The sequence below is a fragment of the Sorghum bicolor genome, chromosome 5, assembly GCF_000003195.3.
Source record: "Sorghum bicolor cultivar BTx623 chromosome 5, Sorghum_bicolor_NCBIv3, whole genome shotgun sequence".
Lineage (NCBI taxonomy): Eukaryota > Viridiplantae > Streptophyta > Magnoliopsida > Poales > Poaceae > Sorghum > Sorghum bicolor.
In genome coordinates, this window is record NC_012874.2 from 18,036,277 (window position 1) to 18,048,073 (window position 11,797).

The following is an 11,797-nucleotide window of genomic DNA, read 5'->3' on the forward strand; positions in this document are numbered from 1 at the left end:
ATCAACACCAGTATTATCTAGCTCACCTTTCTTGTCTTCAAATGATGGTTTGTTCTGATTATCACTCCTATTATCCTCAATTATGATTTTAGGATGGCTTACATCAGAGTCCACCTTTTGGAGACTGGAATTCAGGTGGTGCTCTGCATGGAACAAGGAAGTCCAATGCATAGTTGAAAAATGGAAATAGTGACGGCCCAAGGTACAAAAGGAATCTAAGTGCTCGGGCCCCAATCTCATCAATGGTCACGACAGTGGTTGAAAAAAGGGAGAATCAGTTTAAACTAAATCATTTAGGATGTATTTTTAAAACTATTTTTAGATGAGCAGTACAGTAGTACTATTCTTTCTAGTGGGAAAAAATCAAAATCGCTTCCTTTCCTCTTTCGGCTAAGTAGTCGTCAAAGTGTTGGCCCACGCAGCCCATTACTCCCCCTCCCCACACACACACACACACACCGGCCCAACCAGACATGTGCTGCTGCTAGTGCTCACTCCTTTCATCCCGTGCAGCATGTCAACGAAAGTCGCGTGCAGCCTGAGTGCGGCCTGCCAAACCGTCCTAGATAAAGATCCAACGGCCCACACCGTGCCCCGCCAAACCCGAGTGACATCTGGTGCGTCCACGTGTTGAGTCACCACCTCTCCCCCTGTGCTTGCACAGAAAAGGCAGGTGGGTGAAGACAAAAGCAAAACTTCAAGAAAGGCAAAACCCGTTCTCCCCCAAAATTTTTGATCTCCCTCCTCCACTCCTCTCCCTGGCCTTGCCGCCGCCCCCACCTCCCTACCAAATCCGCTGGGCCAAACCCTAGAGGAGGTGATCGACATTTCCCCGGTGGCGAGCGGGCAGCCATGTCCCGCCGCGGGCGTGAAAAGGGGCAGGCAGTGCTCATCGACCTCGACAGCGATGCTGAAGAAGGTGAGGCGCTCTACCAAAATCTCACCTTCCTCTCTGTTGTGTTGCGCCTGATGTTTCGGGTCATGTGTTCTGACTGTGACGCTCGAGGTGCTCTGCTTGATGTGCTGCGGGTGCGGTGGAGGTGTGGTTGTGTTGGCTGGTGCTTGATTCATTGCCTTGTACGGGTTTAGGAGATTGAATGCTGGTTTTTTTCTTTAGATTGGCAGGAATTGAGAGGGTTCGTAGGTGTATTTCGTCTCAGATTTTGGGCTACATCATCTCTGGGTGTTGCTGTATTTCTAGAACAAATTATTGGGTCGGTCAGTCTCCTAGAAATGTACAGGGTTCCTAGGTGTGCCTCCATACTCTCTTTTATACATGACCTGTAACCCTAGATATGTTTGTTACCGGTCTTTCTTTTAAAACAGGGGTGGATTTAGAGTGATGATGATCAATGTCTCTCGTGTTTAAAATGTGATCATTAGTCTTGTTTTCTCTTAGGTGAACAACACATTAGCCTTGGATTTTAAAATTCATTACTGTCAAGTGACAGCACCAAAATGACCTAGAAGGAGAGGGTTTAGTGCAAAGCATGTGTGGTGCTGCTTGCTGCCTTTTACAGCCTCTCTTGATCTAAATGGAAGTCCATAAAGCGCATAAAGCTTGCATAATCTTTTTATAAAGGTTCATTTCTGTACCGTGCCTCTCAGCAGTGTTTGTTCTTGTCATGATTGGACATAGATATGAGGTTCAGTTTGTGAAATTGTGCTAATCATTTGTTGCATGGTTCAGTTTTGTCATCTGTTGCTTGTATATGTTAATCATTTAGTGCGTAGAGCATCGGTGCTCCTGTTGTTTTAATGGGAAAATTTAAATATTTGCCATCCTTCCGGTTGGCTCCTCTTCAGTTGCTAGTTTTAGAATGGCAATTATAAATTTGCCACCTGAACAATGTCTGGTCCTATAAATTTACCATTTTTGCGTCGTGGCAGTCCAGATCAGCCTTTCACGGTGGATTGGGCATGGGAAAAGACATCCCTGCCCCTGCCTTGTTTATTCCCTGAACCCGGCCCCTTGAGCCATCTCGGCCCGTTCATTCCCTACCATTGTTTGTTGCCCCTTTGTAGTGATGTAACAACAATATCAATGGAAGGATTGCATACCTTGACAAGATGTGTTTATAGATTTTGAAAACCTTGACAAGATGAAACATCCACATCGAGTTTGAATCAGCCAAATCAAATAAATATGAAACATCCATACGAAAGGCAAAGCATTAGCTAAATAGTCCACTGATTTAAAGGTTTACTGGCTGTCAAAGCTAGGACAAGTTAACAATTGTGCCAAACAGCATTACACCTAGGGCCATTTAACAGTTTTGGTCGGCCAACATATTTACACAAAGGGCCATTTAAGAGGTTTTGGCCAACAAAATTACAATAGGGGGCATTTATCAGTAACTTAGCCAAACATCCAGAAAACAACACAAAAGGAACTTCTTTTCATGTCCACAACATTTAGTTGTCTTTCCTGATCTTTGAGGCCAGTTGCTTCTTCCTGGGTGTTATCTTCTTGGCAACAGGCTGCACAAACTTGTACCTCAGCTACTTCAAGTGTCAGTCTCCTAGAGAAAACACATTGCCTAACTTAGGGACACCACGTCTCCACAACATTATAGACTACAACAAAAGCTATGATTTTATACCTCTGAGTTTTAGGACCAGTTGGAGTTCTTGGAAGTGGTTCACGTGGCAGCTCAATCTAGAGAGGAACAGGTTCAGGTGGCAGCTCTCTATTGGTTGCCCTTGATGGTGTTTCAGTAGCTTCTAGAGCTGCTCTTGCTTTGGCTTCAGCTTGCTCTGCTTCTAGCCTTGCCTTTATTGCTACCTCCCTAGCTACTACTGCTCTTGTCCTTGGAGTGGTTTGTTCAGGAGCTGCTACTTCCCCTTTCTTTGCCTTCTTCCTTCTAGCCTTCACACTTTTCTTGTTAGTTCGTTTTCTGTAAAAATAACAAAGTCAAGTTGCCATAATGTAGCCATGAAAGAAATCAAAATTAAGGCTTAGTTTATACCTTTTCTTAGTTCCTGTTAGTTGGCACCTCCAACTACCTTGCCTATGACCATATTCACCACAGCCTTTACATAAGGCTTGTCTGGTGGCCTTGCCCTTTCTTTCTGCTATTGGTTTGGTTCTTAGCTTCTTCTGTCTTCTAGGGCCTCTCTTTTTTGCAACTGGTGGATGAAGATGCAACTTCAGGCCACTAATTTCTATCTGTAATATTTGGGACAATTCCTGCATAAGCAGCTTGGAATCTCTCCACAGAGTAATAATTGTCCACAAATGAACTCATGTTTGGCTGCCTTGTGGTTGTGATCACTGATAAAGCATGGGTGTCCTACTGCTTTGCAGAATCCCCTGAACCTGTTTTTGTCAGACTTCTCAGTCCCAAGCTCAAATTCATTCACAATAGCATGTTGTTTCACTGCCAACCTAAAGTCATACATACAAGGATAATGTGTGCCAACTGACATATTAGGATTATCTCTATCTGAGTCATTAAGAGGCTCAGCACCATCTATGTCATCAACAAGAATTGCAGCCTCATCCATCTCTCCTTGAAGCTTACTAGTCATGGCTGGAATGGGAATTTCTTCTCTAGTAGCTTCCTCAGCCCTCTCATCAGCTGCTTTGAAACCCATTGCCTCATACACTGCTTCCTCATCAACTATTGCATTAGCCTCACCATCCTCAGCTACTTCTGCTATGATGGTCAGTGTAGCCCAGTCTACTGGAACTGGCTCATCTGCATCCTGTGATGGAGAGGAGCATGTATCACCAATACCTTCTGCATTAGTTTCAGCAGTCCAAGCAATGGTAACACCAGACCTAGCAGGATTAGCAGTGTTGCTAACCTTGGATGCCACTGAACTCTCTCTGTTCTCATGTCTAGCTTTGGTAGTAACCTCCACAGCAATGTGTTCCATCCTTTCATCCCATTTGTCCACTATCATTTGCTGTCATTGGTCATCCCTTCTAATTTTCCATTCAGAGCCAGATTCACTATCCAAAACCTAGATTGACAATGTCTGGCTTGGTCCCCATATAATCTTTGAAGCTAAGTCCTCATGGAATTGAGCTATACTATATCCAACACTCCTATCTAGCCATAGCTCATGGTCTTGGTCATCCATTTCTACCAGGGCATATTCAACATCAGTTGTTACTTAGCAATCTTAAGAAACAATCTAAACGCATTGCCAGGTTCGATCCTGGCATGAATGTTGACAAAAAATATTTCACAATTAGACAGTTTCCCGACCCCCGCTCTGGTACCCCAATTGGAATGGAAAGAGGACTTACTAAGGGGGCACTCGTCCGGGTGGGGATCCATGGTCACAGAACCGCCACAAGCGCCAACTACATCACCCACCTACGATGGAACAGCAAAGAAATGGGACTAGTTCAAGCAAAATATGCACATTGCAGGACAAAACCTAACCCTAACCCAAAAGAAGGGGGGATGTCCTCACTAACCTCACTAGCGGTCGGAGCACCTGGGGAACTGCAGATCCATCGGGTTCGAGCCAGCAGGAGCCACTGTTGTTGCCGGATTGCGTCGCCGGAGCGGTCGCCGCGGAGCTCCCCAGGTCGAGAGAGGGGAGTAGGGAAGAGGAGCAATGGGGAATGAACATGCCGAGATAGCTCAAGGGGCCGGGTTCAGGGGATAAACAAGGCAGGGGCAGGGATGTCTTTTCCCATGCCCGATCCACTGTGGAAGGTTGATCTGGACTGCCACGACGCAAAAAATGGTAAATTTATATATCCGGACACTGTTCAGGTGGCAAATTTATAATTGCCATTCTAAAACTGGCAACTGAAGAGAAGCCAACTGGAAGGATAGCAAATATTTAAATTCCTATTTTAATGTGTTGCTTACATGTGCCACGCATCTTGCACTCCAAAATGTGCCTGCTTTATTATACATGTACCACATAATTTGCCGCAGACAACAAATTCACATAATCAATTAGACCATCAAGGACTAAGCACCCTCAGGCTGTCGTGACCTCACAGCTATGAAGGGTTAAAACATTATGTTTGAGTTCATAGTTCGCTTCCTTTTCTATACTGGTATAATAGCTTACAAGATTTGGTCATCAACCCTGTATTTTTTTCTTTTTCAATTCCCTTTTCTTTTGGAATTTTAGGCCTTACTTGGTGTAACAGTGAAGTTCAAGGGTGTAAATTTATTGCTTGTGGTTCCATATTGTTTATTAAGGTTTCCCTCAAATGACAAAGCTCTTAAGGCCTTAAGGGGAGCTGAGAGGGAGCCAGGGGAAGGGTGCGGCTAGAAATATAATGAGGAAGAAAACAGTCCCGGATAAAAATCAAACGGCCTGCTCCACGCGCCCGCCATCTGGTTCGTTCACGTGTGGAATCACCACCTCTCCCCCTGTCCTTGCACAAAAAAAAAAGGCAGGTGGGGTGGGGGAAGGAAGTCGAAACCAAACTGCAAAAGCAAAACCCGTTTCTCCCCAAATTTTTGGATCTCCTTCTTCCGCTCCTGGCCTTGCTTGGCGGGCCCCCAACCAAATCCGTGGGGCCAACCCCTAGATAAGGCAATTGCCATTTCCCCAGCAGGGAGCGGGCAGCCATGCTTCGGCGCGGGCGTGCCAAGGGCCAGGAGTTCATGGACCTCAAAAGGGACGTTGAAGACGGTGGGGGGTTCCGCGGAGGAAACCCCCCCCCCCCCCCCCCCCCCCCCCGCGTTTTTTTTCCTTTTATTCTAGTTCTGATGTAATTTCTGTCAATTTGTAGAGTGCCAAAGCAAGCGTCCTCGAACAAGGAGAACAACAACATTGAAGACATCTGGGAGATCCAAAAATGTATTACCTTCCTTTTATGATAACCTCCCCCAGAGCAGAGTCTCCAGCCATGCAACTAGCAGGAGGAACAAGACAAATCAAGACAAGCTGAATACTGATATTTTTGAATTATACATGGAGTATGTGGTGCTGTTTGTTTCTACTTTTCCTGTTAGTTGGTCTTCTGAAGAAATTTGCATCCTCATTGCTGCAATAACTTCTTGCACAGGGATCTTTGGAAGCACATTGATGAAGATAAGAAGAGTGCTTATGCATACTTGGATTCTTTATGGTTTAACATGTATTACCATGGGAGTAATATACCCAATGTCCTTAAATGGATAAAGGCAAAGAGAATATTTTCAAGACAATATGTTTTCGTTCCTATTGTTTGTTTGTGAGTTACTGTCATTATTACATTGTGTATTCACTTAATTAATTGTCAGGTATTGTATGTATCATATTTTCACCCTTCTCTTTTATGGCAGTGGACACTGGAGCCTCCTTGTCTTATGCCACTTTGATGATGCAAACTGCTCGGATTTTAAGAAAGGGCCACGGATGATAGTGCTGGACTCACTCAATACGACAGATCCGACAAGGTTGCAATCAGCAATCAGAAAGTATGCTCCTCTAATCCTCCCTTTTTGAACTTCCAAATAATAATTGCAATATCTCTTTGAGATTATTGTAGATATTTTGATTTGGTGTGGTTATGCCTACTGGCTGCAGCATTATGTTTGTTCAAGAAGCATGATTCAAATATTGAAAATAGCTTTGCTATTCTTTTGGATCCTTTTTGTTTTGCCACTTTTGTTTCTACAAACAGACCAAGAGGTATCATGTCTTCCTGTTGTCTGTTGTCTCATGCAGATTATTCCATAATGATATACCTCTGAAACTGAACTAGTGAGCCTTCCATGGCGATGTTGAATTGTATATATAAAATTTGAGTACGATAACAAACTCACAGATTAAGCCACATCAAATCCAAACATTGCTGCATCATATCACAATTATCTGACCCTTCACAAAATAGTTTTTGACTTTTTTGTGTTCGCTTAGATGACCTCAGCCATTTTTTTTACACCCTAGATTTTGCTTAGAATATGTTCATTTTACTAGCATTTAATTTCTGGTACTGGTATCCTAGATTCATTGCTGACATTTACAAGACTGAGGAGCGGGAAGAAAGCAAGCAGTTCATAAACAAAATCCGCCTCGAGTTTCCCAAGGTATTCCTTTGGCATCTTCTTACCCATCATATCATTGCTTCTAAATCTTAGATTTCTTATGGTACTCCCTTGAACAACTTTGCAGGTGCCACAGCAAAATGGGGATGAATGTGGAATCTATGTTCTTTATTTCATCCACTGGTTGTCTACAAAAACAAAAAACTGGCAGATGTTCTTGAAAACAAAAAATTGGAAGAGGATTTCACCCAGCTGGTGTGTCATCTGTTTCCACCTGTGTACCTCTTCTTCTACTGCCTTTTCAAATGTTTAACTAATTTGTTTTATCGACATGACTTAGCTTGATGATAGCTGGTTTAACCCAGAGGAACTAGAGAACTTCCGCAAGGATATCCATTCATTCCAAGCGTATGTGTCACCTTGCTGTGTTCATTTCCTGTTTGCTAATTTGTGATTGTAAATCTCATTGCGCCTTTGTACACTTCTGCAGGAATCGGAATAACAAAATTGCAGAGTAGGATATACATCAAAGATGGTGCCAAGTATATAAATTGGTAGGATAACTATCAAGTCATCACCTACTGTTATGCCTGTTGCCTCGTATCACTTGATGTATTAATCTTTCTTATCCAGGTAACATCAACGAACATGTAGATTGCTGAGTTTCACCTTGCCTTGTGGCTCATTCTGAGGACATTTGAAGGTTGTTGACAATATGTTGTATTGCTGTTATATCCATGGAAGAGGGAGTACATAGAGCTTCGCTGGCAGACAGTACTAGTTCGGCGGCTTGATATTATTACATTTATCGTAATTAAACTATCGAACTTGTTAGTATATAGAAAGTGCTAGATTACCATCACCCTCTTGGATAATGTTAGCATTTAGCAGGGGTACATACGATGTACTAGTGCATGTATTCTCATTCTAGAGATGCTGTCGTAATACCCCTTATCCGGGTATCAACGTTACAGTTTCACATTTGTTGTGCCGAGATGGTGTTGGTAATAGTAAAGAACAACTCGCAGAAGGTGTTGTGGCCTCCTGTGTCATATCCTGTAGATTCAGCTGTTGCTGTTGACGGGAATAGATTCATCTCAGACTCCCTCACACCCCCACCCCCCCACCCCACACACACACTCACCACATACACACTGTTCATGTGTACTGCTATATTTTGGTTTTGGTTAGTTCTGAAAAGTTTTTGAATTTTGCTACTGTATCACTTTTATTTGTATTTGAGAATTATTATTCAACTATAGACTTAGTAGGCTCAAAAAATGTCTCGTAAATTACAGATAAATTATGCAATTCGTTTTTGTTTTCGTCCATATTTAGTGCTTCATACATGTGTCACAAGATTTGACGTAGAATTTTGAAAAGTTTTTGAATTCTAGGTGATCTAAACAAGGGCTTGGTAGAACTTTTAGCAAAAAAAGGCCCGAATCTAACAGCAACCAAAAAAAGAAAAGAAGGCTAAGTACCTCAGCTTCCAAGTTCCAGGGCCTTGTTTAGTTTCTAAAATATTTTGCAAAAATTTTTATATTCTCCGTTACATCGAATCTTGCAGCACATGCATGGAGCATTAAATTAAATAAAAGAAATAACTAATTATATAGTTTATCTATAATTTACGAGACGAATTTTTTAAACCTAGTTAGTCTATAATTGGATAATATTTATTAAATACAAAGGAAAGTGTTACTGTTTATATTTTGTAAAATATTTTGGAAGTAAACAAGGCTCAAGCTGGGCTAGTCCTAGTCGTCTATGTTTATGAAAAAAAAAAGAATCTCCAGATCAACTTAGGCCTTGTTTAGTTCGCAAAATTTTTCGTTTTTGGGTACTGTAGCATTTCGTTTTTATTTGATAAACATTGTCCAATCACGGAGTAACTAGGCTCAAAAGATTCATCTCACAAATTACAGGTAAACTGTGCAATTAGTTTTTATTTTCGTCTATATTTAATGCTCTATGCATGCGACCAAAGATTCGATGTGACGGAAAATCTTGAAAATTTTTGTGAACTAAACAAGGCCTTAAAATAAGTCATGCACTGCAACTTGAGTGCCCATATATGATACGCAGGCCTTGTTTAGTTTATAAAAATTTTTAAAATTTTCCGTCACATCGAATCTTGCGGCACATGCATGGAGTATTAAATATATATGAAAACAAAAACTAATTGTACAGTTTATCTGTAAACCGTGAGATGGATCTTTTGAACCTAGTTAGTCTATGATTGGACAAAGTTTGTCAAATAAAAACGAAAGTGCTACATTATTGTCAAGAAGTTTTTCCGCTGAACAAGGAAAGGCCCGATGCTGTCTGTGCCGACATCCTATGATAAAATATAGCTACGACATCCTGTGCTGTACGTACTGTACTGTAGTAGCAGTTTCCAAGGTACAAGGTCTATCGTTGTCTGCCTCGTAACACCTCAGCGCAGCATTGGAAGACCCAATTAGCCTAGTGACCATCAAACAACACATTGACTGAGCATCAGGGCACTCAGACCGGTCTCAATGCATAGTTTCACGACACAGTTATCAAAACTATAAACTAGATAACCGAGCTACAGGAGTTTCATGGGGATGAAACTCCTCTCTCATCTGATGAAACTCTTTCATTTAATGACCCTGCCAAGTCAGCAATTTTGCTTATATGGCACCCTATTTAATGTACATGACACTTTCATGAAACATGCATTGAGACTGACCTCACAATGCAAGACTCTATCACAGAGTCCAAGACACTTAATTACATATTTTTATGATATTTTACTGATGTGACAGCTTATTTATTGAAGAAAGAGGTAGAAAAAATAAGACTCCAAGTCTTATTTAGACTCCAAGTCCACATTGTTCGAGGTAATAAATAACTTTAGACTCTACGATAGAGTCTGCACTGTGAGTGCCCTCAGAGGCTCAGAGCCTAGTGCTTTGCAGCTGCAGCGAGCAAAACTGAATGTAGCCGATCTTATTTTCGTAAAATCAGTCTCAATATATAATTTCATGGCACAGTTACCAAGACTATAAACTAGGTAACTAAGCCATATAAGTTTTATAGGGACGAAACTCCTCTCTTATCTGACGAAACTCTGTCAAGTCAGCAATTTTACTTATGTGGTACCCTATTTAATGTGCATGATATTTTTATGAAACATGCATCGAGAATAACGGCTAATTGGATAACCCAGCGCTGTTTTTTGTTTCAGAAAAAAAAGGGTCCGTAAGGCGTCAGCTAACTCGGAAGAACATCAGCTTGTCATTGGAATGAACAGCTACAGCCCGTATGTATCTGGATATACATATGGACATGTTCTTTACGCTCTTTCTGATTCCTTTTCAACCAGGATCTGCCTGTCGCCGAGCTTCCACCGAGCAAATCCAAACACGCAGAGCCCAGAGCCCTTTGGTCTATCGGATCCTCTGAACTAAACAAGACCCTGGTTGCGCTCCAGCTACATTACCACATCTTATCAGTTCGCACATGTCGACATCGATCGGAAGACCTTGGAAGATGCGATTCCAATGTTTATGCTCTTCCCCGTCCAATTAGGAAATGTATCTTATGTTCTTTTTTTTTCAAAAATCGCGTCTCCATCAACGTACAGAAATTATAAGAGGGATGTCATTATCCAAAACGTCATGCTCTAGGAGATGGATATTATATTAAAAGAACGAGTAAAATTTAAATTTGTATGGTGGTGTCATCTGGGTTTCTAATCCTCGAATTTTGATTTATAGTCCCTAAACTTATATGACATGACAGTGTCATATGGTTCCTAATGCTTGAGTCTAATGTTTGAGTTATGGTGGTGTCGTCTAGGTCTCTGAACTACATCAATGCACATGACGCTAATGTATCATGCTAATTATGTGTTGATGTGTAAGTTTAGAGAACTAAATGACCTCACTATACAAGTTCTGGGACTTAAAAGTATTTGGGACCTAGATTACACGTTATTACAAGTTTAGGGGCCCATAAATCAAGAATTGAGAGTTAGGGATCAAGGTGGCACCACCTTGCAAGATCAGGGGCCGCTGTTTATTTATTTATTTTTTATACAATTAGGTTGTTCGTAAATTTTACTCTAAGAAAAAAGTTCTATGGCCTCCATTCTAAATTCTAAGAGCTTGTTTGCTTTTCAAGATTGTTTTTGCTATCAATCTACACATAGTGTATTTCTAAGTGTATAGCAATAGGTGTCTAGAAAAGCCAAACCATCTTATAATTTAAAATGGAGAGAATAACTCTAATCCAAGCTAAAACCTACATCAGATCTGGATGTCCATTAGGTATAGCATGCACGGTATAAAACAAAGGGAGAAATCTGATTATATGTTGTATTCTACTTCCGTTGTTCCATATGTGTGGTGTTTTAGGTTTGTTATAAGTTAAATGTCTTTGAATTTGACTAAATTCATAAAAATATCTAGTGCCATTTTTAAGAGATCAAGCCAAAAAATATTCTATAGAATATATTGAATGGTAGATTTAGCTGAGCTAATTTGGTACTACATACAGGTGTTTTTTAGAAATTAAAACTGATTCATTTCAAAGCGCTAAAATATCTTATATTTTAGAAGATACATTATATTTTAAAGCAAAGGAAGTAGGTTCTAACCAATTTTTTTGTGACTAGGTTCTAACCATTCTATGCGGCCCATGCTAAAAAAGATGGGCGATCTGTCGAAGGCTACCAAAGAATAACCGGACCACAAGGTCCACAGCACTCAAGCACACAAAATAGATAGAACAAACTAAAAGCACAAAATTCTTCACGTCAGAGCTGGTCCTCTAGATAGAAAGAGTACCATAATTGGTATGAAAGAACT

General features: G+C 41.1%; 2 protein-coding genes across 2 annotated transcripts; one reads left to right on the plus strand and one right to left on the minus strand.

Annotated features, from left to right (window-relative positions):
* On the plus strand, positions 822 to 8,066 carry LOC8064370 (probable ubiquitin-like-specific protease 2B). The gene is given in 10 exon segments (XM_021460936.1): positions 822 to 919; positions 5,717 to 5,903; positions 5,993 to 6,160; positions 6,252 to 6,386; positions 6,917 to 6,998; positions 7,084 to 7,137; positions 7,140 to 7,211; positions 7,297 to 7,364; positions 7,447 to 7,510; positions 7,590 to 8,066. Coding segments are annotated over 9 exon segments (861 nt in total). The 5' UTR covers positions 822 to 852; the 3' UTR covers positions 7,475 to 7,510; positions 7,590 to 8,066.
* LOC110435419 lies at positions 2,610 to 4,187 on the minus strand. Its single transcript, XM_021460937.1, has 2 exons — positions 2,970 to 4,187; positions 2,610 to 2,897 (listed from the first exon to the last, which is right to left on the minus strand). Exon 1 carries the CDS (start codon positions 3,907 to 3,909, stop codon positions 3,166 to 3,168), a length of 744 nt encoding a protein of 247 aa, XP_021316612.1. The 5' UTR covers positions 3,910 to 4,187; the 3' UTR covers positions 2,610 to 2,897; positions 2,970 to 3,165.

Bases quoted from the DNA above. Each gene is read 5' to 3' on its own strand.
- LOC110435419 (XM_021460937.1), bottom strand. From the start codon at position 3,909: ATGATAGTGGACAAATGGGATGAAAGGATGGAACACATTGCTGTGGAG.